At 52.8% G+C, this 27,745-nt stretch overlaps 1 protein-coding gene across 1 annotated transcript in view; it reads left to right on the forward strand.

The window, feature by feature from the left end:
- GRIK4 (glutamate ionotropic receptor kainate type subunit 4) overlaps positions 1-27,745 on the forward strand; it is a 183,033-nt gene that overhangs the window by 47,848 nt on the left and 107,440 nt on the right. The window contains exons 9-10 of the mRNA XM_032595059.1: positions 16,795-16,956; positions 27,284-27,436. Coding sequence (XP_032450950.1) covers positions 16,795-16,956; positions 27,284-27,436 — 315 coding nt within the window. The remainder of the gene's footprint in view (positions 1-16,794; positions 16,957-27,283; positions 27,437-27,745) is intronic.

Here is a 27,745-nt window from a genome sequence, read left to right on the forward strand (position 1 = left end):
TGGCAGTATCGAATGTCTCCTGCGCACACACGTGGGTATGCCAGCATCTTAAGGAGAAGCTCTTAACTCCAAAATTGTGCTCTCTGGCTGCTGACCCCCCTGTGCCTGCGCTCTGAGCTAGGTCACTGGTATGGAGGGGGTGTATTCAGAAAGAGGAATGGCAGGGAGAACTGGAAGGAGATTTAGGAGGTATTGACTGAAGAATTATTCGTTGCAATTGCACTTGGGGAGACTGTGGCTGACTGCTGGAAGCCCCTTGGCCCGAGTTATAGGATTATAAAGTGGTTAGTCAGCCGTGATTTAGCAACTTACCTTTGGAAAATGCTAAAATCGACTACACTTATTCGGCAGAGATTTATTAAGTGCCTACTGTATGCTGGGGAATCCAAGCAGCCGCGTGGTGGGGCTTGAAGAGCTCTGTTTGTAAATGCGAGGTATGGAAGGCCAGAGGGAGGAGCATTTGGTGCTTCTTCGGGAGCGTGAAGAAAGGTTTACAGATATGGCTTCCTTTCATCGTGTTTTAAAGGATGGTGAGAAATGAGAATGGCTGAGGGATACGTAGGCAGAGGTAAGGCATGAGTCTGAACAAGGGCGTGGTGGCAGCAATGCGGCTGGAGCGAGGGAGTGGGGTGGAGACAGATGGAACCAGAGCCAGCAAAGCCAGGTTTGGGTCAGATGACGTCCCATCTGCCCCGCAGAGTTGATGGACTTTTTAGCATTGGCGTTGGCATTGGCAGGCCCAGGATCTTGTCTTGGCCGTCCCACCAACTGACCATGCGTGTACCCTTGAACAAGTCCTTCCTCCCCGGCAATAAACTAGAGGGTCTCCAGAGATCTCTCGACTCTGAAATGCTGTTGACTTCATGAATTGGACTCCATTTATATGATAATGGCTGAGTGACTTCTCCTGGCCAGCATGTTTACCACGTGAAGTAGGTGATTTTCCTCCACACGGCTTTTCAGTGTCTCTGTCCGCCTTGCATATCTCTCCCGTGGCCTCCACAGGCCAGGTCCCCACAGTGGGACCGAGCACCCCTGACTCTTGAGCTGTGCGGCTCTCTTACTTCCCCTTGCCCGGAAGTAGCCATCCTGTCCCCTGTGCCCAGCCTGCTTCCCCAATGGATGACAGGCCTCCCCAGTCTCAAAACTCAGTTTGTGCCAATATGGTAATGGATGAGGATAGCATCGAATTTGGGGACCTTTGAGAGCATCTAGCTAAATCTTGTCATTTCACAGTTGGGGACATAACTGAGGAGGGAGTTATGACTCACCTGAGCTCTCCTAGTGAGAGCCAGGAGTGGGGACCGGAGGTCCCCCGGCCCGCAGGCCCACACGTTCACTGGATCAGGGAGGACTCACTGTGTCAGGGATGCAACAATGAATAAAGTTCCGTCGTCGAGGGGGTCACACTAGATGGGGAGATAAACCCAAGTAAATTATTGTAAGTTAACAGGTTAAGTAAAGTGAGGAAGATATTCCCAGGGCGTTATGGGACCATCAAACAAGGCGCCCTTGGCCTAGCCCGACAGGTTCAGGGAAAGCTTCCTGGAGGAGGCTGCACCCCAGAGGCCTTTAAAGAATCTCTGGGGATTAGCCAGGTGGCGAAGGGGGATGGGCAGGACGTTCTTTTTTTTTTTTTTTTTTTTTCAACGTTTATTTATTTTTGGGACAGAGAGAGACAGAGCATGAACGGGGGAGGGGCAGAGAGAGAGGGAGACACAGAATCGGAAACAGGCTCCAGGCTCCGAGCCGTCAGCCCAGAGCCCGACGCGGGGCTCGAACTCACGGACCGCGAGATCGTGACCTGGCTGAAGTCGGACGCTTAACCGACTGCGCCACCCAGGCGCCCCAGGACGTTCTATCTAAATGAAGGATACACACAGTTTAATGCCTTAGACAACATTTGCTTTTTAACCAAGGCCTTAACCAAGGAAGCAGATAATGTGGAAAATTGTGAAGTTGGTGAGGAAGGTATTTTGGGGTGGGGAGAACCTTTCAGAGCCTTCATTCCTCACACAGGCAGCCAGCTTTGCTGTCTTGTGTAAGGCGGGCGGAGAGGGGAGGTCGAGTCCCAAGTGGACCCGAGTTAACACCTCGAGTGCGGACGTAGCTTGTCACACATGCCTGAGACACTTGAGGCTCACGTGGATAGCTGTCAACAGTTGTCCCCCTGCAAGGTGATGTCCCCCCCGCTGACCTAAGGAGAGAAGTGAAGCCAGGGCTGCCTGGGGAAAAGTAGGGAGATTGGGCCGGTCCTATAGTGGGGTGGCCCTGATGTGCTCACGAAGCCAGCTACTAGGAAGTATCCGATGGACGAACGATTCTGCCCCGTTCCTTATCGTGAAGCAGGCTCAGCCTGGACTGGCAGAGTGGCCCGTCCTCTGCTCTTCTTTATTGGCAGGACCTTCAAAGCCCGAGCCCTGGGGAAGGAAAGCCGCAGGCGGCTGTGGTGGCCGTCAAGGGGGCAGATGACAGAAGGCACGGGTCCAGACCCGACTCAAGGTACCAGGTGGTGTCGATTAACTTCAGCTGGAGCTCCAGCAGCCCTGGGCCGGCAGGACTCGTGTCTAATACTCAGTCCTCCTGTGTTACTGCTGCTCTTCAGATGGCCACCCCTGCCTCGGAGCTTCTGAAAAACTTCCTCTCTCCTCACTCTTGACCATACCCGGTAGGGGGCTACGGACCAGGGGGCGTTTGAATCGAGCCACGGCCTGCCTGGGCGGGCAGATGTGTGGCTACGCTCACCGAGTCACGTTGGGCGAGGACCTTCCCCTTGGCCAGCCCGGGTGACCGAGAGAGTCATCCCGAGCTGCCTAGGAGGCTTCTCCAAGAACTACCATATTTGAGATATGCCGCTCGTGTTTCTTCATCTGCTGTCTACCCAAAGCAAGAGTTGGTCTCAGCCGGGGCTGATTAATCAGTATATCTGAGGGGGCGGTGGGGGAATGAGGCACTGTGGTCAATTATCCTGGAAGAACCAGGCACCGGTAGCAGGGATGCGGGATCATTGAAACTGGAAATGACCCAGTTAGGCCTTTGTCCCAGAGCTTGGGTTGGGGGAGGAGCCCGGCATCTGGGCTTCGCGCTGGGGTCTGGTTTTTAAAGCTGAGTCAGGAGCTTCCAGATGCACTTGAATCCTTACCACGTGGGGCAGGGGATGCAAGAGTGGAATGAATATTGCCAGGAAAATCGATGGAAACCGGAGAAGCATTCGATAGGGGGTTTTGAGACCCTAGCGGAGGCGGAAAAAACTGCTTCGCATCGGAGGAGCCAATTATCAGACAACCCCTTTGCTGATGTTTGACAAACAGCATGACAGTGAACGTGGGTCCCGCGGGGCTCCCAGAACTAAGGTTGAGATATTTGTGTATCATCCGTTTAATAGTAATTGAAAGTTGTTCCCTCTATCTGCCCCAACACGCATACCCACACACACGCACACGCTCATCTACGGCTGTGTGTGTCGCCGACTGGGTGCACCAGACTGTGCATATGAAATCAATCAAATTGAAATAGGAAGTAGACCCTGGGGACTCCTCTGGTTTAGAATCTCTGGAAACGTAATGGAAATGGACCCCTGTGACTGCCCAGGCCTTCTGTGCAATAGAGCTTTGGGAGAAAGGAAGACTTGCCTTGCCCTCTGTCACAAATTTGTTAACGATTCCGAAGTGCCATTAATTCAGTGAGAGAGGAATCAGCCTCCCCTCCTGTCCGGTGACCCAGTAGTCCCCGGTCATGTCCAATCACGGGTCTGATCATAAAAATCTACCCATTTACAGGGCGGCCTGGGTGGCTCAGTCGGTTAAGCATCCAACTCTTGATATTGGCTCAGGTCATGATGTCACATGGTTGTGACATGGAACCCTGAGTCGATCTGTGCACTGACAGCGGGGAGACTGCTTGGGATTCTCTCTTTGCCGCTTCCCCCCCTCTCACGCACAGGTACTTTCTCTCTCTCTCTCTCTCAAAATAAGTAAATATTTTTTAAAAAATCTACCCACTTCCATAGCTGGCAATGGAATAGTGATCGCTTCCTGATTCTGAGTACCACCCCTGTGCAGACACTGTTCTAAGCATTACGTCCAGGATCTTGAGTCCTCAGAATATCACCACCAGATGGGCGTTCCAGTTCTACGAAGCAGGAAAGTGAGAACCAGAGAAGTTTGAGAGCTTGGTCTGGGGCCCTTCAGTCAACATGTGCTGAGCTTGTGGAGCTGAGAATTTGCCCGTGACCTCCCAGCCCACACCTTGTCCTTATCACACTGATCTTTATTGCTTTTTCCGTGCTGTATTAATTTTCTGTTGCTGTGCAACAAATAACTACAAAGCAGCTTAAAATAACCCCGGTTATTAGCTCACAGTTCTGTAGGTCGCATGTCCAGCATGGCGTGGCTGGGCTCTCTGCTCGGGCTGAAATCGAGATGGTGGCTGGCCGCTTTCTCATCCGCAGTTCGGGGGCCTCTTCCAGGCTCATTTCTGTTGTCAGGATTCATGTCCTTGTGGCTACAGGACTGAAATCTCTGTTTTCTTCCCAGCTCTTGGCTGGGGATTGCTCTCGGCATTCAGAGGCCACTCTCTGGTCCTCTGTGACATCCCGATCTCATCTCACTAACAGAACCTCCTTCTATGTCAGCCCTTCTCACACTTGGAATCTCTGTGACTTCCTCGTCTGTGACCAGCCAGAGAAAACTGTTTTTAAAGCGCTCAAGTGCTTAGGTCAGAACCACCTGGATAATCTGTGCCTTATAACATAACATAATCATGGAAGTAGAACCCATCATAGCCCCAGTCCTGACGAGAGAAAGAGAGAGAGAGTGAGTGAGTTGTGGGATGGGGGGGGGGACTCTTGGGGGGCCACCTTCGAATCCTCCCTACCACACTGCCAACCTTGTATGTTGGTTTATTTCTTTGGCCATCTGTCCCCGCCATTACCTGCTGAAAGGATAGATGAGATACAGCCATGGAACCAGGAAGAAGGGACTGGAGAGTCTTGGGACAGGAAATGACATATCTCCTGAGAGGTGATACAGCCAGGTTCTCCTTGCTGGCCCACTGCAGGGCTCTGGGCAGGGAGTACCCCAGTTCCTGCTGGTGGTCCGTAAACCAGCCCCAGAGAGAAGACTGAGAGCCGGAGTACAGAGGGAAACTGAGGCCACTTGGCACTGCATTCGCTACCACAGAAGCTCCTGGTCCTGAGGAATTTGGGCCCTGCTGAGAAGAATGTTTGGGGTTTACTGAATGTTTGGAAAGCATAGGGAGTCTGAGAATAAAAGACATTATGGCAAATCGTATTATTATTATTATTACATTATAAGTGCTATTGTATTACAAGCACCATTAGGAGTATCAAGTAATGTTATTATTAAGCAATCCAGCTTCTCTGTCACCAGCATCAGGCTCCACTCAGTGTCAGAGGCATCAGCAGCTCAATTAATCACCATCCGAGGCTCCCCCCAGCCCCGTCTTTGCGGTTCTGACACCTCACGTTCCCAGCCCAGCAGTGAACGTGACATCTGCCCAACCGGGTGAAGCCTCCGGCAATAACCCCCATGGATTTCAAAACTGGATTTATCTTGCCCAGGAGTTAAGATCTTCTGGAAACCATTCCAGATGCTCTCTCTTGCTTGGAATCCTTCAGTAGTTCCCCATTACCCTCAGGATAAAGTCCAAAGCAGCCTCTTACGAACCTCCCTCTCTGGGCTTTACCCTGCCCTGTTCCCCACCACCCATAGCCCGCCCCAGCCAGACTGAGAGACGTACAGTTCCCTGAATTTATCACACACCCTCGCTCCTGGGGCTCCGGGCTCCTCCTCCCACCTCTCCATCCGGGTGGCTTCTGCTCTTCTGTCAGGGCTTGTCTTGCAACCAGCCCTCAGCTTAGGAAAATCCACAGAAATTCTGATACAAGGGACCCCCTTGATCCGTACCCCTAGCACTTGTACTGACCAACTGTCTGGGACTCGCCTCCGGCTTGCCACCGAGTAGGTATATATAGACCTTGAAGACAGCGACAGGCTTTGTTGTATATCTAGTGCCTAATGGGATGTGTCATCTATAGGAGATGCTCATATCTTTTGTGCAACGAATGAGGTAAAAATGGCCAAGATCTGAAAGTCTCCTGGTATTACAGTTCCCTCCCCTGTGGGAAACAGTCTGAGAGCCCAGTGGCCTGGGTTCTGGTCCTGCCTTAGTCACATTCGTCCTGACTGATCTTGAGCATGTCAGAGACAGCGAGAGTCCCAGCCGCTGCGGGAGCCCATCGTTTTGGTCCTGCTGCAGAGATGCCGATGGGCAGAGTCAGTAGGAGGCCAGGGCTACGGATTGACCGCATCACTCACCTTCCTCAGAATCTCCTTATGTCCCTTGTGAAAGGAATGCCTCGAGTCTCTACGTGCCCGAGGCTAATGAGTTGGGACCTGGGAAGAGGGAGGTTTAGCGCCTGATGTGGAGACAGGCGGCCTGATCAATGGATCCTGAGTGCAGGGGACCTCAGAAGTAAGGAATCGATGTCTGATAAAGGAAGCAGACCTGCAGAGAAGCAGTAGCAATCCCCAGCCTAAGGGGAGAGCACAGTGTCCACTATTTCTCATGTCAGTTTGACCCACGGAGGTTTCAGCTTCACAGTTGATAACCACTTATTGAGTCCCAGAGGCACAGAACAGATTTCTAAGTGCAAAACGAAGACGGTCACAGCTGCTGGGGTGGAAATAGGAAGGTCTTTCCCCCTAGCCTCTGCCTTCCTCTTCCTGGGAGCAAATGACCAAAGGCTTTGGAAAGGTGATCCCACCCTGACGGGTGTTTACAGGTGAACGTTAATTCATTTAACGAGTGTATATTGAGCATTTGCTAAGCACAGGCATGGGGTAAGGTACAGGGAACAGATCAATGAACGAGACGGAATAGGGTCTGCATTTGAAGTCCTGTTTGTGGATTCGCGTTGGGAAAGAGAAGCAGAGAAGGGACTGGGTCCCTGGGAGGAACAGATATGCGTGTTTAGGTCACGGGGAGAAATGAATAGGAGGCATGTAGGGAGAAGAATCCAGGAGATCTGGGGGCTGAGAGGTTTAGGACCAAATCTCCCATTAAATGGAATTCACTGACAGGTATGAATTAGCCTCCCAGCTGCTACTTTCTTCAAAGCCCTATTCCACAAAAGCGATTGCCCAGCCTGCAGAGAGCAGAGGCTTTGATGCAGATTAACAGACAGACAGAAACCGGGTGTGGGGAGGGAGGGGATGCACGGGTACCCAGCGCTCTGGACTCCTCATGGCCGGAGCCATCAGGGCTTTCCTGAGACAGGCTGAGAGGGCACTTATGAGACAGGGGTCTGGGACCTGGCCTCCGCCATGCCTTGGGTCCCCGGAAAAAATGAATGGATATAGCCATAAAGAAGAGCCTTGGGAAGTTGAAAGGTCCACGCTGTCCATGGGGTAAGGTGAGGGACAAGCGGCCAGGCACTCTCTTCTTAGGTTCATTCAACCAAAAGTGTTGACTTCTTTCTCTATGTCGTGCACCAGTGTAAGTGCTGGTGATATGAGTGCATTTGTCTCCAGAGCACCCAGTCCTTGGAAGGCAGCTTTGGACAAACTCACATGATATAAAGTTCTGATGATAGGTATATCTACAGTGGTGGCCCGGTTGAGGCAAGGGCTCGTCCCGCCTGTCTTGGGGGATGGAGGAGGTCAAGGTGAAGAATGAACAGAGGAGTAGACAGGGTTCACAGCATGAAAAGACATGTGTGTAAACCTAAGTGTGTTTTTGCCCTGTTTGCGGTCAAGAGCATTGGGAAGTAGAGGGGGACTCGTGATCAAATGTGTAGTTTAGGAAGATCCTTCCAGCAGTAGCCCCGAGAAGGAGCTCGGAGAGATGTAAATGGCTTAGTTGGTAGTCCAAGAACAAGCTGGTGAAGATCTGAATTGAGGCAGCGGTGGTGGGGATGGTGGGCAGGCGAAAGATTCAAGAGATGTGGAGGATGTAAAATGTTCTCCAATGACCAGGAATGAATGCATGCACAACTGAATGAGATGGGGAACGTGAGAGAATGGAAGAAACAGAGAAGGAGTTACAAATTCTAAACTGAACGGCAGGTGGATGATGGTCACGTTCACAAGTAGGCAACCAAGGGTGGGAATCAGATGGGGGAGGAAGGATCAGGAGTTCAAGTATGGGAAAGATAAAGTCTTAAGGATATCTTGCATTAGTCCAGCTTCATCATAACAGCCTAAGAAGTTGGAATCTTTTGGTGTTCTCAGTACTCCTGGGGTGAGAACATAAAAGGCTGTCAGTCATGGGGGCACCTGGGTGGCTCAGTCAGTTGAGCTTCCGGTTTCGGCTCAGGTCATGATCTCGTGGTTTGGGAGTTGGAGCCCCGCGTCAGGCTCTGTGCTGACAGCTCGGAGCCTGGAGCCGGCTTTGGATTCTGTGTCTCCCTCTCTCTCTGCCCCTCCTCTATTTGTGATCTCTCTCTCTCAAAAATAAAACATAAAAAAAGTTCTTAAAAAAAGGTTGTCAATCGTGAGCAACCTCAGGGAAGGGCACATGTATTTAGTTTATCCTGTGCCTCTTGGTGACCTGGTTCTGGGTGCACAGTCGGGAGAAATGGGATAATAAGCACTGATCTTCTGTGCCAGTACCCGGGTCTTAATCCTGTGTCTGTCTTTTGGGTAAGACACTTAACTCCCAGGCACCTTGGTTTCTTCTTCCCGCAAATGGGAATATGAATGTCCTTGTGGGGACCAGAAGTGATCTATGGAAGTGCCTTGTGAGCTATGCAGAGCCGTGACGACAGAAGCAGTGAATGTTATTAACTCAGTAATAAATAGATGTTTAATAAATGACTTGGGCTTTAGGTGAGGTAGGCTGCTGGCCTCCCCTCTCAGGCAGTGAGAGGCCAGGGCTGGGCATGGAGGTGAAGGGATCAAAGGCAGAGTCTTGGGCGAAAGCAGCCACAAAGCAAGGGTGTGTTTGAAGACACCACTGTTAAGAATAGAAACCAGGGGCGCCTGGGTGGCTCAGTCGGTTAAGCGGCTAACTTCAGCTCAGATCACGATCTCGTGGTCTGTGAGTTCGAGCCCCGCGTCAGGCTCTGTGCTGACCGCTCAGAGCCTGGAGCCTGTTTCAGATTCTGTGTCTCCCTCTCTCTGACCCTCCCCTGTTCATGCTCTGTCTCTCCCTGTCTCAAAAATAAATAAAACGTTAAAAAAAATTAAAAAAAGAATAGAAACCAAAGAAAGACAGAACCCAACTAGGTCTGGGTGGCAGAATTCAGGGAGATTCCAGAGGCCGTCAGGCATCAGAATGGCACGTTTTAGGGGTTGTCCGTGGGCATGGCAGGAAGGGAGCTGTTCAGGTTCTTGGGCCACTGCCACGGGCCACCAGGAGCTGAGGGTTTCACGCAGGAACAGAGAGGCTCGCCTTTGTGGCACAATCTGGGAGCCTCCGCCCCATGCTGCCTCCTTGCTGCCTGTTAACGATGCCTGAAAGTGCACGCAAAATGCATTCCTTGAGTGATTTTATTGTTACTATTACTAATGCTAATCACTCAAGGAGTTCGTATCTTCCTTTGAGTTCGTATAGTGCTTTTCCTGTACACGATCTCTTTTAAGCCTCACTGTGAAGTGTTTTTTTCCCCTCACTTTGTAACGAGAAAACTTGTCTAATTAAAAGAGATAAAAATAAAGAGATTAAAAAATGTAAAAAGCAAAGATTGGTTTCGGAATATGGGATTTCAGTGAGGAAAATCGAGGACAAAGTACCAATAGAGAGTATGTGCCTTAAAACGTTATAACTCTACATCTATGCCTGCTCTGTCCAGGACAATTATTCTCCTAATCGTTTAATTAAACCAATGAGGCAGCTTTGGCTTTCACTGCCTTTCTCTAGGCACTAGGGACACAGCAATGAGCGAGAGAGCCGACAAGCCAGCAGGGAAGCGTTTGTGGCGCAAACGATGGTGACCGCAGAGGCGTCTTAGGGATGGCTAAGGGTCCTGAGCAACTCACGCAAGACGGCCAAGCTCACGAAGCTGCGTTCACTGCCCACTTCTCGATGCACCTCGGCCACACACATCTTCAATCATACCGCCTTTATTTCCACTTCCTTCCCACCTACTGCACCCTGGGGTCCGCTCACTTTCCTTCTCTGGGCTCTTCATGCTGAGCATACGTGGTGTGGCACAAACCTTGGCTCGCCCGTGCTCTCGAGGTCATCGTTTAGTTGCTCGGTCTGGGACCCACACCAAGCCCCAGACCCCTTCCCTTTGTGATTACAATCCTTCTCATGCCGAGATTTAGTTGATGTGTGGTAATCCCTTTACTCAGTCTATCAGGGTCCGTTTTGTAGCTGCAAATCTCATCGGTCTTACGAGTCGTGTGTTCTGAAATCAGTTTTAACTCCGTTTTGCCGGGAATTCTACCGCCTTATCCCAGTGAACTCATAGCACCCCTGACCCTTGGTGGCTCTCCCCACCGCGGCCGCACAGTGGTGAGTAGTAGGTGGTATGAGAACACGGATCCCTGGCTTTGAAGTCAGCTGGGCCTGGGTTTGAATCCATACCCCTTTGTTGACAGCTGTGTGGCCTCAGAAGAGCCACATCACGACTCTGGGCCACAGCTCCTTCAGCTACATGATGACCGTGGCAGCTTCTATGTCATGGGGCTTCTGTAAGGATGGATTGAAATGCTGCGTGTGAAGTGCTTAATTCGGCCAGGCACATAGTAGGCGCTCAATAAATTGTAGCGGTTGTTATTATCGTGAATATTGCTTTGTTGTAATTATTTATGGCTGGAAGATCTGGAACGCCAAGCCTTCTGTCTTGACACAAATAGCCACACCAAGCAATTAACACCTTATGGCAACTTATTTAGCAAAACTTTTCTCATTTGACGAGTAGCTAAGAAAAGCTTCCTGAAGAGTGAGGGGGAAGAGAAGGAGAGAGGAGAAACCCCCAAGCCCGATATTTCCCTTTGTCAGGATCCAGCTGTAGCGTGGGGAGCAGGAAGAGGAAAGAGAAGGGGGCAGCGTGGAGGAGGGACGGCGTTTGGAGGGAAGAGAACTCACATGTTACGAATGCCTACTCTGCGCCAGCCGCTTGCCATGGATTATCCCCGCAGGGCAGGTATTCTCTGCATTTTACAGGTGACCAGGCAGAAATTCAGAGACGTTACTGACCTGCCCGAGATCACTCAACTAGTTTGTGGCCAATCAGGATTAGAACCCAGGATTGTCTTATTTCAAACCCTGTGCTCTTTCTGCTGCACCCTAATGTCTCCTGATGGGACTGCCACACGGCACAACTCCAGGGGCCACCCCTCACACTGCCATCGATGTAAATGGCGCCTGGGGGTTGTGCAGTGGAGTGGCCATGTCTCCTGAGATCGGACGTGTGGCCTTGGTTAACAGGCTGTTGGAAAGGGGAAATGATGAAGGCCTGACGTGGCGGGATTGGAAAGGGAGGGATGGGGGCGCCTGGTGACTCTTGATCTCAGGGTTGTGAGTTTGAGCCCTACATTGGGTGTAGAGATTATTTAAAGGTACAGTTTTTGGGGTGCCTGGGTGGCTCAGTTGGTTAAGCGTCCAACTCTTGTTTTTGGTTTGGGTCATGATCTCACGGTTCATGAGTTTGAGCCCTGTGTTGGGCTCTGTGCTGACACTGCAGAGTCTGCTTGGGATTCTCTGTCTCCCTGTCTCTCTGTCCCTCCCCTTCTCTTACTCTCTCCCTCAAGATGAAAAATAAATAAATAAATAAAAGAACTTAAAAAAATAAAATCTTTAAAAAAAAACGGGAAGGGGGGACAGACTTAAGAGACATTCGAGGGACGTTCAAGAGACAGATTCGACAAAGTTGGCAATGGACTGGATGTGGAGTTAAAAGATGAAGGAAAATTTGGAATTTCTAGCTTACGTAGCTGGGGGAAGAGTAATAAGCTACGGGGTTAGAAATACAAGGGAGAAGGGGCTGTAGGGCAAATAGAACATCATAGAATGCCATCTCGGCTACTTCCCCGTTTGACGCGGGCCCAGGCCCAGGTGAGGTAGGGTGAGGTAATGGACTGCACCCGGGGGCCTCTGTTTGGCTTTCTGCATTTCTCCTTAGAGTCAAGCACAAGAACTGAATCTGGACCATTCAAACCTCTTGCGCTTTGCGCTCTAGTCGCCTGACCTTGTCCCCGGGCTCACAGCCTGCCCTTGCTCCAAGCTTGGCGGCTGGAGAGCCATGAAGTCTCTGCAGCTGGCACGTGGGCAGATGCCCATTGGTAGACCAGGACCCTGGAAACGTCCCACCTGCTGGAGAAAGTGAGGGGACACTCAGACGGGTTGTGCCACTCATGATGATTACCTCTCCATGGTGTTCTCAAACCCTTCTCCATGCCTGTTCAAAATACCCCTCATCCAAGCGTAACCCCTGAATTCGTTCACAACATGACCTTCGGCTATAGCTATCGAGTTCCCTGCAAATCATCGCATACTCAAGAATTCGCACACACGCACTCACCCGTACGTGCGTGCATACACATTTAAGAATGTCCTGATGCGAAAGCCAAGTGGTAAGAAAACAAGCTGTCAGGAATGTGTCTTTTGAAGTACGATAACGCGACGTCCAGAGGACAGGCGGGGGGTGGCGCAAATTTTACTCGCGTTCTTACGCCTGCTTTAGGAGCAAGGCTGTAGATTAGTGGTAAGAGTTAGGCGCGCTGAGGACCCCAGGGTCCTCAGTCAATGAGAAACATCTTCAATCAACAGTCCTCAGCCAACATTTACCAAAGAGCCTCTGGGTATCAGGCCCTGCTCTAGGTGCAGTACAGAGCCTGTTACAAATTCATTCAGACTTGGAGTAACGGAAGATTTGGTCTTGACGTCCTCTGCCATTCGGCTTTACCATTTGCTCTTCCCCCTGCTTTCCCGCGGTGTCACAACGATGGAATCCACTCCCATTGGGAGTGGGGACCCTGAGGATTTCCCTTCCTGAAGCACTTACAAGAAGAGAATGAAGGCTCCTGTAAGAATCTGTCCCACCCCACGGCTTCCAGTCCTTCCTCTCCTTTCAAGTAAGGTTGCAGCCAGCCAGGCTGTGTGGTTAGGGGAACATAGGGAACCCAAGGGAGCCAGGTGTGCATTCTTAGAGCTTGTGGTGGGCAGCAGGAACCAGATGGCTTTTAATCCCCTCCAATCCTCAAATGTGTTAACTTTAGGAAATATCCCTCTCAGCAAAATGTTTCCACTGCTTGATTTGGGGTTTATAAGCCATGTTTCCTTGAATGCGTTTAGAGTAGCGTTTCCCTGAGTACATTTTGTAGAGCACTACTGTGAGACGCTCAGGTTTTGGAGGGGAAAGCGTTCCATGGTCAATACGTTTGGAAGGTTCTGGGTTGAACAAAATGTAAACGAGCTGCTTTGCTGGAGGACGTCTTTAAGCCTTTAACATGCTAGCGTGTGTTACGAATCGTGAAAAGGCAGGTGTCATAAGCAGTCTGTTCTTACCGTAACGTGGAACCTTGCTGTTGTGCAATTCCTGTTAACATCCTGGAAAAGCTAGTGTCCTGAGGAACACACTTTGGGAAACGCTGGCTTAGAAGATGTTCATTGTATAGAAACTGGCGGTTTTGCATGTTCATTTAGAAATCAGCCTTCAACGGCGGCAGGAGAGGCCAGGTTTAGACATAAAGAGGCACTTCCTAACTGAGAGGGCACTCAGGGAGCAGAGTCTAAGAGTGTCCCGGGAAATTTTGATAAGAGAACACACCGCCCCCTTTCTTGTCCTTCCACAAGCTCTCCCATGAGTCATTATAAATAGATTGAGTTATCAAGGAAGCTGCTGGATCTTTTTATCTTAAGGGGGCCTTTGAAAAAGGATATAATTGAGGGATGAGAAGGTAGGAATTAAAAGCAAAAAGACACCCTGGCTGACTTCCGGAGGGGCTGTCTCTAAGTGTCGGTAATTAACTCATTCATTCTTCCTCTGCCCAGAACACAGAGTTGAAGGAAACGCCTTTCCAACTCAGGTTTCCACAGCAAGTGGAACTCAGGTAGAGGGTCAGAAGCTGCCTGAGATCTCAGGGTCGGGTTTTGGTCACTGTCATACGTTGAGCGCTTGTGTGTGCCCAAGATGATGCCAAGCCTTTTGCACGCATTTGCGGAACCTGGATTTGAACACCAAAGCCCTATTCACTCTATGCTCTTATGGCCTCTGTGAGTCTGCAGACACCTGAGACATCAGGGCTCCCTTGAGATGAGCCTCCTTCTGTCAGCCTGCGTGGGGGAGAGGAGGAAGTGGGGGAGAGATGATCTGTGGCCACATTGACAAGGAAACCAAGGGAGAGGGGACATCTTCCAGCTGGTGAGGCCCCTCAGTTGCCTGACAGCAGCCTGGCTCTTTGTCCCGCCACACCCCTCCCCTACCAGATGCATATCTTCTTCTTAGCCACCTGTGCCTTGTGCTGCTGGGAGCCCACGGTGCATGGACAGCTGCCCTGTTTGAGAGCCCGGAGATCGTATCAGTTTATGAATCAATACGTTCTCTGACGTGTCTGTGTTCCCCTAACGGGAACGTGGCAGGATCTAACATCTACCTAATCCTCATCCGACTCCACGCTGTCAGGGGTGAGAGGCTCCAAAGGAATCTTTGTAGCTTCGGTCTGTAAGCTGCAGTTTATCAGGCTAGACTCTGGGCACGGGAGATCAGGCCTGTGGCCTTGGCAGTGGCTCTAGACGTGAGGGGACAGGCCAGGGGCCTGGAGGAGCTAAGTCTTAAGGAAGGGAGTCTGCCTGAAGGAAAGCAATGTTTCTGCCCAGCCGGAAAGTAAGCCCCAGGCACCTCCCATCTGTCATGTCAGGCAGAGTGGCCGATGGGTTAGTCCTGGGGTCCGTAACTACTGTGTGCCCACGGGGTGTGGAGCCGTGTGTGAGGTACTCAGAGCGAACCTCAGAGTGTGACTTCAGTGGGTGAAAGTGACCTGACTTGCGTTCGGAGAATTCTTCCAGGAGCAGGATTGGTGAGCTAAACCAATCCACACCCTCTTGCCTGGTTTCCTTGCCTAGAGCCTTAGAGGTCCTGGACGCTGAGCTCAGCCCTGCCTGAGGAGGGCGATTCTTCTCCCTCTGACACGGACTAGCCTTGATGGGACTCATGCCCGCAGGTTCTAGCTTGCTGAGGGATCGGCTGGCTCCGGCCCAGGGATTGCAAGAGGGCCACGGGTCCTGGGAGAATTCCCTTGAGTTTCTGAACGTCACTGCTGCGCATGGGGTTTCTCTGACTGCCTCTTCTAAAGTAGCAGCCCCCCCCCCCCACTACGGCCTCCCATAGATGACCAAAATTATATCTATTTATTTACGGGCTTACAATCTGCCTCTTCCATTAGCCCACAGCCTCTTTGAGGGCAAGACACGTGTCTCTCTTGTTCGTATCTTCTGTACCCAGAACATCCTTTGTGCCTGTGTCTAGCTCACAATAAACACTTGAATGTCTGTTAAATGAATGGAAAAAAATATAATTTTTTGGTTTGGCCACTCTTCTGTTGACAGTCCCCTGGGGTCCCATCACCTACAGGAAAAAGCCCCTGTGCTCTGGCCTCTGCTGACCTCTCCGGCCTTATTTCTCACCATCCCCCACGCCCCTGCATCCCACGTGCTCACCCAGTGACTCCCAGACATCGGTGTGCAAACAGCCTTGGCACCTGCTAAAAACGTAGACTCCTGGGCCTCAGCTCAGATGATTCAGATGGTGTTGGGTGGGGCCCAGGGATTGTCACTTTTTTTTTTTTCTTTACCGTTACCCAGGAGGGGTGCCTGGGTGGCTCAGTCAGTTAAGCATCTGACTTCGGCTCAGGTCACGATCTCACAGTTCGTGGGTTCGAGCCCCGCGTCGGGCATAGTGCTGACAGCTCACAGCCTGGCACCTGCTTCAGATTCTGTGTCTCCCCCTCTCTCTCTGCCCCTTCCCCGCTCACACTCCGTGTCTCTCTCCTTCAAAAAATAAACAAACATGAAAAAAAAAATTAAAATAAATAGTTACCCGCGAGACCGGGGCACCTGGGTGGCTCAGCTGGTTAAGCATCCAACTCTTGATTTCCGCTCAGGTCATGATCTCATGGTTCGCGAGTTTGAGCCCCACATCATCGCACTCTGTGCTGACAGCACTGGGCCTGCCTGGGATTTTCTGTCTCCCTCCGCTGCTCATGCTCTCTCTCGCTCGATTTCAAAACTAAATAAATAAACAAACCGAAAAAAAAGACAGCCGGGAGAATTCCGATGGCAGGTGCCCTGGAGACCACACTTTGAGGAGCCATGCCCTGTCAAAGTACATCGCAGGCAGCTGGCTGAGGGGGGGGGGGGTCACACTTCCTCACCTCCATGCCTTTGTATCACGGCCACTTCTGTGTGGCATCGCTTTTGCCCGTCTACATTCCCCACCCAGAAAATGCCTCTGCCTCCTTCAAGACTCAGCTCAGGGGTCGCGTCTTCTTTGGACACAGCCCTGCTTCCACCAGGCACGTTAGTTTTGTTGTTTTCTTTCCTCTCTCCGTACAGCACGTGTCGCACTCACCTCTCTTAGAGATCATTCCGCTTTTTTCGCTTCTTTTCTCCTCCCCTCCCTCAACACCGTGAGCCCTCTGAGAACAACTCATGGTTCTCTCTGGACCCTGAGTACCGAGCAGGGTGCCCACCCGCAAGTGTCCATTGGACCAGAAGTCCTTCTGGTCCCCCAGATGTGCCCCCCAGATGCGCCCCAGCCAAGTGCGTCCCCACACCTCTTCCCTGGCTAACCTAACCCTCTTCTCTGACTGCCCGGTCTTCCAGGAGTTCTCGCTCCAGAGAATGGACAGCCTCGTGGATGATCGTGTCAACATCCTGGGATTTTCCATTTTCAACCAGTCGCATGCTTTCTTCCAAGAGTTTGCCCAGAGCCTCAACCAGTCCTGGCAGGAGAACTGCGACCACGTGCCCTTCACTGGCCCTGCGGTAAGTACCTGCCAGAGCCCCCGCTACCCCCGGTGCCCCTTTACCTGCACACACACACACTCCCTCCTAGAGCCCTGCCCTGCCCGGCCCCACCCAGCTCAAAGAGAGGTGTGTACGGGTGCTGGGAAGTGGTTACGAGAGAGGTTTGACGGGGAGGAGCTGTAAACGGAGAGCTTGGTGGAGGGGAGCAGGCCGACCGCCCTGCAGGGCCACGGAGCCGTCGTTTAGTGATGTCTGCGCGTCCCCTATGGCCAGACTCCCGGTCGTGCTGTTGCTGGGGCCTGCCTGAGTTTAGGATCCAAGAATCCTCTGACTGTGGGCACCTGGGTGGCTCAGTCGGTTAGGCGGCTGACTCTTGATTTTGACTCACGTCATGGTCTCGTGGTTTGTGAGATCGAGCCCCATGTCAGGCTCTTTGCTGACAGTGTGGAGGCTGCGTGGGATTCTCTCTCTCCCTCTCTCTCTGCCCCTCCCCTGATCGTGGGCGCTCGCTCTCTCTCAATAAATAAACATTAAAAAAAAAAAAAAAAGAATCCTCTGAGTGGAAGGCGCTTTTAGTTCATCTGCTTCCTCATTTTTTTTTTTTAATTTTTTTTTTTCAACGTTTATTTATTTTTGGGACAGAGAGAGACAGAGCATGAACGGGGGAGGGGCAGAGAGAGAGGGAGACACAGAATCGGAAACAGGCTCCAGGCTCTGAGCCATCAGTCCAGAGCCCGACGCGGGGCTCGAACCCACGGACCGTGAGATCGTGACCTGGCTGAAGTCGGAAGCTTAACCGACTGTGCCACCCAGGCGCCCCTGCTTCCTCATTTTTTGATAAAGGAAACTGAAGCCCAGACTGGGAATGGGGGTAAGGGTGGGGCCGTGGAGGTCTTGTTCAAAGTCTAACGCCAGGGCTTTTGCAGGGCAAAATTCGATTTGGAGACTCCCGATTCCGGGTACACGGTTCTCTCCATCACATTGGACCACCGCCCTGAGTAGGTCCTCATCCAGGGAGGCTTCCTTTATGCCCTCACCCATGCTCTTCCTCTCTGTACTCCCTTCCCCTGCGGTGTATGTGATGGAAGGGAAGTCGTCCCTGGCATACTCCGCTGGGTTTGATGTCCTTACTCTGTGAGGACAGGTCAAGTATGTGTGCTTGTGTCCGTCTGGTAAAAGGCAAGTTCTCAGGGGACTGGGATTGCCTGGCTTTCTAGGTCCCGTCCCAGCCGTGTGACATGTCAGCCCCGCGAAGCCCCATAAGACAGCTCAGGTGATGCTCACGTAACTTTCCGAAGGAGCTGCCGTCAGTATCTCCGCTTCGCAGCTGATGAAACTGAGGCCCAGAAAGGTTAAGTGAACGGCCCAGGGTCACACAGCTAGTGAACAAAGGAACGAGCATCAGAACCCAGTTCAGAGTTTTAACTCCTCGGCCATCTTACCTCTTTCTAGGGCCATCATTCTCTTGCCTCTATCAGTCGGCCTGGCGAAGTGAAAGTAGTTAGTGGGTATTTGTCATATGAGTGAGTAAGTGAGGCAGGTGGAACAGTGAACTAGAGATAGAAAGAACCGGAAAAGAAGTAGGCCTGAGAGATGCAGGGGAATTGGGCACCTCACTGGAACGGGACATTCTGTGGCTTTTAAAATGGGAGCCATATGGGGCACCTGGGTGTCTCAGTCAGTTGAGCATCCAACTCTTGATTTCGGCTCAGGTCATGATCTCACGGTTTGTGGGATCGAGCCCCATGTTGGGCTCTATGCTGACAGCATGGAGCCTGCTTGGGATTCTGTCTGTCCATCTCTCTCTCTCTCTCTCTCTCTCTCTCTCCCTGCCCCTCCCCCACTTGTGCACATACTCTCTCTCTCTCTGAAAATAAGTAAAAAATGGAAAAAAAACATGTAAAAAATAGGAGCATACCTGCCTCTGATACACGTCCGGGGCAAGGACATTTCTGAACATCTGCACAATGGACACCTAAGTGGTTGGCCAAGGCGGTCATCCAGTGGTAGACTTGCTGAAGGCAGGGGCATGGACAGAGTGACCTCCCAGCAAACATTGTACTTCTTTGATTGCATAGCCTGGTAGAAATCTTAGGGAGGAAGAAGTAACTAAAGGGTCAGAGCTCATGCAAAGCTCAGGGGGCTTTGATCAAGGAGCCAGGTGGGAGAAGGGCACTTGAGAACTGAGTTTCAGGAAAGGCTTAAGGAGCACATCCCAACAACGTATTTTAGACCCAAAAGAAGTGAGACTCCGTAGAAAGGAGTTGGCAGGGGTGAAACATCTGAAGAAGGGGGATTCTCACTGCCAGTAGATGCGTCAGGGACAGCGCGGGATGTCTTCAAGCACAGTGTCACGGTAGGACCAGGTGCATCCCTCCCAGCCGGATGCAGGCCTGTCTTCCCGGTCCTGCCACCGTGGCTCCGGTATTTGAATCAGAGGCTGGCGGACCGGAAAGACTCACAGCATAACATCAGGAAAGGAAACTGCTGCCTGCTCTCCAACCCAGGCTGTCCCACATTTGGCATCTGGCCCTCGTGAAATAAAAGTTCCGTGTGACGTATTTCCAGTTACTCTCTGAGGGTCTCAGCCCTTCCATCAGCACTCACGTTGACCACAAGCAGGCAGGCGAGAGGCCTTCCCTGGGACCCAGTGGGGGAATTTGTAAGGACCCAACGAGGAAGCCAGCCCGTGCCTCTCACGGGTCTCTAGGGCTGGCCGTGCTCACACGTGCCGAAGAGAGTACTGGCCTCGGAGGCACAGGATCTGGATTTAAATACCAGCCTTGCCGTTTTCTTGCTCTGTGATCTTGGGTCACAGTTTTGTAACGCTTCGGGGCCTCAGATTCTTCTCCATCTGTAATTTGGGGCTGATTATGCTAGACCACTTTAGGAGATTCTCGGGAAGATAAAATGGGCTATAATGCTGTCTTCAAGTGACAGTTATTCATTGATTGGGCTTGTTCAACATGCTATCTGCCAGCCACTGGGATAGGCATCAGTAAATACATCAGGTAGCTTTTGCTAGAAATGCTGTGTAACGACCAGCCCCTAAATCTCACTAAGCATGTAACGCGAAGCATTTGTGCCGCTCGTGCATCGGAGCACCTGGGGGGAGGGGGGAGGGATTAGCTCCGGATTCCTAATCTGGCTGGGGATCAGCACGTCTAAACAACTCATTCAGTGAATCTGGGCTAGGGCAGTTCTGCTCCACATTCTCTCTCCTGCTTCCCCTGGCCCAGCAGGGAGGCCAGCCTGGCATAGTCTCGTGGTAGTGGTGGCAGGACAGTAACAGATCAAGTGGTAACACACCAGACCTCTTAATCAGTTTCCCAGAATGTCCCCTGAGAGAGATGCTGCTCCCCCTGTGGAAGCAGAGTGAAGCCGCTCAGTTGGCCTGGAATGATCAGGGAGGGCATCCCAGAGGAGGAGGAAGCCAAGACCGCCCTGCTGCTCACTTAGTGTGTGACACGCTGTGCCGGGTGGAGCCGGGGCCGCGTGTCCTGTCACATGGAAGCAACCCTCCTGACCTCATTTTTCTCCTTCCCAATCCCGGTCTCAGACCTCCCGAAGCCTCAGCACCTTATGTTCCTCAAGAATGTTGGGGGGCATTCAGGGAGGGGGCGTCTCCAGAGGCTCCCTCCATGCTGGGGGGCGGAGAACAAGAGTACAAGCCTATTTCAGAGGGGAGGTGTGAGGAGCTTAAGGGCAAGCCTGAGACCTAGCCCCGGTCACCGGGAGGGGACAGCCGGTCCTGGGTCCCAGATTGTGGTTGTACCTCAGTTGGCTTTCTCTTGGCCAAACCCTGTGGTTTTCTTGCCAGCAAAATCGGGACATGTGTTCTTTCTAGCTTAGGGGACCGGGGCGCTCCCTTCCGTTTGTTTCATCCGTGCACAGAGCTGAAGGCTACGGCAGCACTTCCCATGAAAGTATCCCACCCCCACCTCTTTTTCCTCCTTACGACATCCCGATAGCCGGCGAGAGTGGTCACACACCCCTCCGTGGCAAATGAGGAAACTGAGGCACGGAAGAGTGAGATTAGAGCCTAAGTCTGCCTCTCGGTGCCAGGAGCCTTGCACCCATGGTCTCTGTGCAACCCCTCCCACCCCCCAGAGAGGGAAGGGAAAGTGTTACAGAAACCCCTCACCTGGAAGAATGTGGAAAGAAAGGGTGAACAGCTTCAAACAGCAACAAATCCTTCTCAAGGATTCTCACTTAGCAACTGCCTTTTGAAAAGCGGTGCTTCTTCCTGTCTCTTTGGGGGCTGAAATTCCCAGCACAAACAGCCCAGCCCTTTCATTTGCCGGGGAGCTGGAAGGCGAGAAGTAATCATGTTCCAGGAAGGCACAGGCTGGTTCTGTCTCCCCTTCGAGCTTTCTAAAAAGGCTGCAGCCAGCAATTCCATGGGGACCTGCTCTCTGCTGCCCCCAGGGCCCTCTTCTTTCCCCCCTTCTCCTCTGCCCTCAGTCTCAGTTCCAATCTCTCTTCCTTCTCGTGTCTTCTCCCCGCAACTCTTCCCTTCCCCCGCTTGACATCCCCCGTGACTCCTTTCCCTCCCTTTCTCTTCCGCCGCCTCCCCTACGCCCCACGTGCCTTCTGCACTCGTCGCATTTCCGAGCTGCTGGATTCAGGGGTTCAAGCTGAGTGTGGCCACCCGGGCCCGGGCGGCACCACCAGCTGGCTGACCGCAAGCCACACCCGTGCCCCCTGCCCAACACTGTGCAAGCTGCAGGCGGGAGAGCCGAGGATAGAGACACAGAACCGCCACTTCCCCACGCTGGCCCCATTAATCACGCTGCAAAGAACAAAAATCGCAGAAAATCATTAAAATTACAGATGGCTAGGTTAAGTAATTAGAATTTAGGCTCCAACAGATGTTTGTCATTAAGTGTTTATTTCATTGAATAAAACCCAGATTGTACGGACTACTCGATGAGATTTTAATGGTTCCTGTCCTGGTCTGATATTGAGGGGTAGAGATTAAGCTGCAGAGGTTCAGAGACAAACGGGTATCCAAGAGAATGGGCATCGGGAGAACTAGGGCGAGAACATCGGGGGAGGTGAGGGTTACAGGTGTGTGCTTGGGAGATACTCTTAGTTTTTCCTTCAGGGGAAGGGGAAGAAACTCAAGCCACAACTCCCTGAGTCGGATTGATTCATCTTAATTTATACTAAGCCTTTCACTCCCCTAAACAATTTACAAACAGCTCAAAAGAAAATAACAATGAAGAAGCAAATAAAAATATTAAAAAGCAAGAGAATCGAGAGTTCCTTGCCAAGCACCATTTTGGTGCCAAGAAAGAGGAGAGGATTTTAAACAAGGATTGAGCCGTTTGGGGGATTTAATATTTAGAAGACACAGGGACAGGGGAGAGCCGAGACAAGACAAGAGAGACACGCTCACGGATGGGGCACGGAAGCCACAGGAAGAGGCCGGGCGGTGGAGGGAAGGGTGGTGAATGGGGTGGAAGAGAGAAGGAGCGAAGACAGAGGGGACTGGGGCCTCAGAGTGGAGCATTGGACAGAGTGCTGTTTTGGTGCCAGAGCCGCTGGTCCCCCAACCGCAATCCCAAATGCTTGCCAGAGCTAAATTAGTAAATAATAGCAGAGGGAGGAAACAAGCAGAGGAGCAGCGAACTGCTTGGGGATGGAGATCTGCGGTTCGATGGGACAGCTGACGAGGCAGACATCACAGGCTGTCGCGCCGGAGGTGAAATGGGCTGAGTGGAGGAGATTGGCATCTGGGGGCGGATGAGCGGGAGGAGTTCAGGACGGGCGGCCGGGGCTCAGAGCAGCTGCTGGAAGATCCAGGTGAGAGACCAGGGCGGGCTGGTTCTGTACGGAGCGCCCCGAGGAGACGGGAATCTGGAGGGATGGTGTTCGGGGCTTGGGAGGTCTTCAGCTCAGATCGGCCCAGGCTGAGCCGCGGAGAGGACCGTGAAGCCCCGAGCGCACTGGGGACTGTCACCGTGTCGCCTCTCTGAAGGAAGTATGCAGATGGAGAGGAGACAGGAACCTTGAGGCTGACCCTTCCACCGGCCCCTGCCCCCAGCATCCCCCTCTGGGGTGTCATTACTAGAAGCCCTGGAAGAATCTTGAAGGCCCCAGAGACGTCAAAGAACACGGCAAACAGCCACACGCCAGTCTCCCGGCATCCGGATCATTTGCTAATAAGAGGACATCAGCCAAGAAAACCGCATCCCAGACGAGTGGGAGCAACAGCAAGCATGTGGCAGGAAGGAGCGTGGGGCCTGGTGGGAGGGTGTGAGAAATGGCGTGGTGAGCTGCGTCTGCCGGTCTATGGGGACTGGGGTCTCTCGGGGACCAGCATGCCGCCTCCTGAGAAGAAGGGCCTCTGGAGGGGTGCGGCCCGGGCCTCTCTGGGGGGCCTGGGGCAGCTGTGTCCTGGGAGGAAGGGTATCCCTGTGGCCTCGGTACTGGTTAAAGTACATCCAGCTTCCAGCAGGGAGAATCCTGTATTAAATTGCCTTATGCAGAGAAAGGAAATGTGTCACCTCAAGTCACAGCAAGTCGAGAGTCGAGACTCGGGACTGATGTGTTTGGAAATCGGGTTTCCTTCCGTTCCCCTTGGTGTCAACTCCATCGTCAGGCTGGAGCTAGGCCGGCTGCTATCGGCCCAGGCATCACGTCCCAACACAGTAATGCCCAGTGGAGGAAGAAGGGCTGCCTCTGTCAGAGACAGGAAGCTCTTCTGAGGAGGGACCTCTTGCTCTGGGCCTCAGTTCATGTCTCCTTGGACAGAATTGGGCCACTTTCCCGGTCCTGAATCACTTATTGGTAGGGGGATGGGATGACTCTTGGACCATTCAGCGTCACTGGAGGGCTGGGGCTGGGTCAGCCATGCCTGAAGCACATGGCTGCCTGGGGGATGGAGCGTCCCGCGACAAAATGGGGGTTCTGATAGGAAAAAGGGGAGAAGGGTGCTATCTAAGCAACTGATAGTAACCTCCCACTGCCCCTCTGTCCTGCTTATAAGTCCTGTCCCAACAGAATTTCCAGATGGCTCTTAATGGAGAGGCTAGTGTGAAAACAAACAACCCATCAGAACAGGAGGCGCAGTGGGTGATGGCCGAACCCAGGACAAGAGAGAGGCCTGCCCACTCTCCTTCCCTGCCGACTCTCTGGCCCAAGAGTCTCTCCTGTCTGCTGTTGAGAAGGTGACCACATCTAGAAGATTGCCCATGTAGTCCCGTGAGGCCGGGCACAAGAATAAATCTGACAGAGTGAGGATTCAGCACCAACTTCTCAAGAGGAGACCAGGGGTGGGGGGGGGGTGGTGGTGGCAGGGAGCAGGGTGGAAAGACCATGCTGCAGACACAGGAGGAAAAACCAGACTGAGGAGAGGATCCCGGGCATCTGGTCCTGGTCCTGCCACTGCCTTGCTTGGTGACTTTGGGCAGGAGATGATTTCTTTGAGCCTCGGTTTTGTCATCGGTAAAAGGAGAGAGTTGGACTATTTGATTTCTAGGATCCTTTCCAACCTAACAGGCTGAGATTTTGAGATTTTGCGGACGGAGAGATTAGCTGGGAGACAAAGGAGAAGGCCGGACAGAAATTAGCCTACCGTACCATTTAAATAGCCAAACAGAAGGGTCTAGGGGCCAATGTCAGTAGGAGTAGCCAACCCCCCCTCACCTCGGGTCAACGTTTGTCTAAGCTGGAAGGGGAGCGTCTGTGGCATTGATCATTTCCATATGTCCTCTTGGCAAGGAAATGTGAGAGGTCCATTAATAAAGGAGCCACATGTGCGCAGGGGAAAATGAATTATGTGCAAAGGACAAGGACAGTTGTAGGCTTGCTGCGAAGCCTCAAGTGCCAGCAGGTGACCCTCGAATCAATGAAGAAGGAGCTGAGCTGCAGAGGGGAAGGGCAGCGGCTAGAGGGGAGAGAGCGGAAGGTGACCGGTGGGAGGGACTCGGGGGAGGTGGCTGGTCACCAGGACTGCAGAGGATTCTATTGGTCCTGGCCACAGGGTGCTTTGGGACCAGGGGACAGAAAAGATGGCACTGAGAGGGAAGAAGGCCCAGTGCAGACACCGGGGACCCGGTGCTCCTGCCTGTGTGGATGTCTCAGAGCAGAATGGGAGATGTTGAGGTCTACAGTGCTGCCAGATGGTAGGAGCTGAATAAATGTGGGAAGAAAGAAAAGAAGGAGCGAGGGGGGGGGGGGCTAAGAAGGGGGAGGAATGAATACACGCGCGAGGCAGTTTTATAGTACAAGTGAGCTTGGATCAGGGTAGAGAAACTCTATTGGGCTGTTCTCCCCTGTAATTGCCTTTTAGAAAGATTATCCCGAGTCAGCCTCCCCAGCTGCCGTCACAGGCAGGTAGCAGAAGTGCAAAGGGAATAAGTCACTCTTCCCAGCCTGTTTCCTGCCTCGCAGCAGCCCGTTCTTGCTACTCCCCATAGCCTTAGTTCAGCCAGCACCTGCTTCCTCAGCTGACACCTGCTCGCACCTGGGGGTGCGCGGCCCCCGCCCTCAGGAACGGTGGCACCTGACCTTTGCAGTTTGCAGAGCACCTTGTGGATCTGTGAGGCAGGATGCTGCCAGTCGTTTACAGAAACCGTTGTTCTCTCCAAGGTTCCACAGCGTGTTTGGGATCGCTCAGCACCTGCGCGAGGGCTGGGATCCAGACTCTGGGTTTAGTCTTCCCGCTTTCAAGCTCTTTCTCCTGCACCTCCAGCCTCAAGATGCTTACACTCTTGTCTTGAGAGCTTGAAAAAGATCCCAGCGGTCCCAAGGTGGCCTCCCTGCCCGCCCCGCCTCGGAGGGGTGTCTCTCCCAGGGCCTGGCCAGGTAGGAGGAGGCTGTAAGAAGTCACAGCAGGGGACCGTCCTGGGCACAGTATTGAATTGCCCGTGGCAATGTCGCTCTTCAGTGGAGGGGCTTGCTTGGTAATCGGATGGTGTGTGGGCTTCCGGACCCCAATCTCACTGCTCCCCCGGGGCCTCCCCTCAGGGCTCCTGTATGGTTTGACGCTATCATCATTTACTCCCCGTAGGTTATTCTTGTCAGGGACACTGTGGGCACAGCGTGGTGTCATTGCCTCCTGAGAGGGCCCACCCCTCAAGGACGGGCATCTTCTGTTTTTCTGCACCTCCCCAAAGCTGCGGACATCCAAGTGAACTCATCGAGTAGTGCTCTGGCTGAGTCTTGTGGGCAGATTTCACTCCCAAGCTTCATTCAGTTCAAGAAACATGTCTTGGGGGGGTCCTACCACATACCAGGTCCTGGTGCTAGATGCCGTGAGGGATACAGAGTTATGACCTCAGTTGGTCCTGCCCGAAGAGCTTGCAATTTAATAGGGAGATGATAATATGAACAGAGTGCACTAGCTTCTTCCTCCAGCTCTAATTCCCTCTGCAGCGCGACCCCTGTCTGCATTTCTGGTTTATTGCTTCTTCCCCTCCCACCTCTCCCTCCCCCCCCCCGCCCCCCCCCCCCCCCCCCCCGCCCCAAGCGCACACCACACTCTCCACCTCTCCATTTCCTGGAGTGCCTTTCTCCCTTTCCCAGCCGCTCCCCCTCCCAGATCCAATGACAGCCCTACCAAAATCCTTCAGCGCTCAGTTCCAACGCCATGTCCTCCGAGAAACATTTTCTTCATCACCCCACGGGATCCTCCTCTATGGACCCCACAGACCTTTGTGCGCCCCCTCACTCAGTTGCACGTTACTCTTATTTGGGTCCCGCCTCCCCACACGCCTCCTCCATCCTGCTGTAATCTGTCACAAGAATAGGGTCCTACTCATCTTCGGGCTTTGAACTCAACCCTGTGCTTCAACAGTACCCATTACACGGAGTAGCACAAAGTAGACTGAGGGTAGGATGGTATCTCCAGGAAGAAAGGACATCGTGCGGTCTTCTAGGGGTCAGGGACCTTCCGCTGAGTGTTGTGGCACGGGCATATCCGAACGTAGTGTCCCGGTTCCTTCCCTGTCCTGAGGTAGGCAGCTCCATCCACTTCTTGGGGATTCTGAGAGCAATGGAAGTTGCTACACCCCTGGAGCGGAGAGAGAAAGGGATAGCCTTGAAATCGTTTGGGGTCCAAAGGGATAGCTTGATGATCTAATCCCAGAGAAGCCTTTACCATCCCTGTCTGCCTTGGGCAAGCACCTGGACTCGTAGGTGAAGAGCAGAGCAGGTCCAGACACAGGAGGTGAGCCAAGGGCGACAAAGAAGTGCCCTTATTTCTTCTGTTTCTCTTTTCCCTTGTCTTCCTCTCCTCTTTTCTTCCTCCTTACCCTTCCCTCCCCCTCCCCCTTTACACCCATCCCTTCCTCTCTCTCTGCCCCCCCCCCCCGGCCCGCTGTCCGCCCTCTCCCAGCTCTCCTCGGCCCTGCTGTTTGACGCCGTCTATGCTGTGGTGACTGCGGTGCAAGAGCTGAACCGGAGCCAGGAGATCGGCGTGAAGCCCCTGTCCTGCGGCTCGGCCCAGATCTGGCAGCACGGCACGAGCCTCATGAACTACCTGCGCATGGTGAGGGGCGGCCGGGGCCCTGCAGGGCGTGGGGGGGGATCCCCCGTTCGAGGCCCTGCTCCTCCAGGCCTCCGCCGTACATCACAGTCCCAGATACGACAGCCATCTGCGGTGACCCCGTTCGGTGCACCGCGGATCACATTTGTCCTCTGATCCCGGAAGTCCCACCCAGGGGGCCGGGCTTGGTGCTGCGCTGCCCACGTGTCCTCTAGCGGGATGGAAATGGATCTCTAGCCCACGAAGAAGACCTCTCCCGGCAGAGAAGCCTGGTGCACCGTAGCTTGCGTTTTGCGTTGAGAGTCAGGTCTC

The sequence above is a fragment of the Lynx canadensis genome, chromosome D1, assembly GCF_007474595.2.
Source record: "Lynx canadensis isolate LIC74 chromosome D1, mLynCan4.pri.v2, whole genome shotgun sequence".
Taxonomy (NCBI): domain Eukaryota; kingdom Metazoa; phylum Chordata; class Mammalia; order Carnivora; family Felidae; genus Lynx; species Lynx canadensis.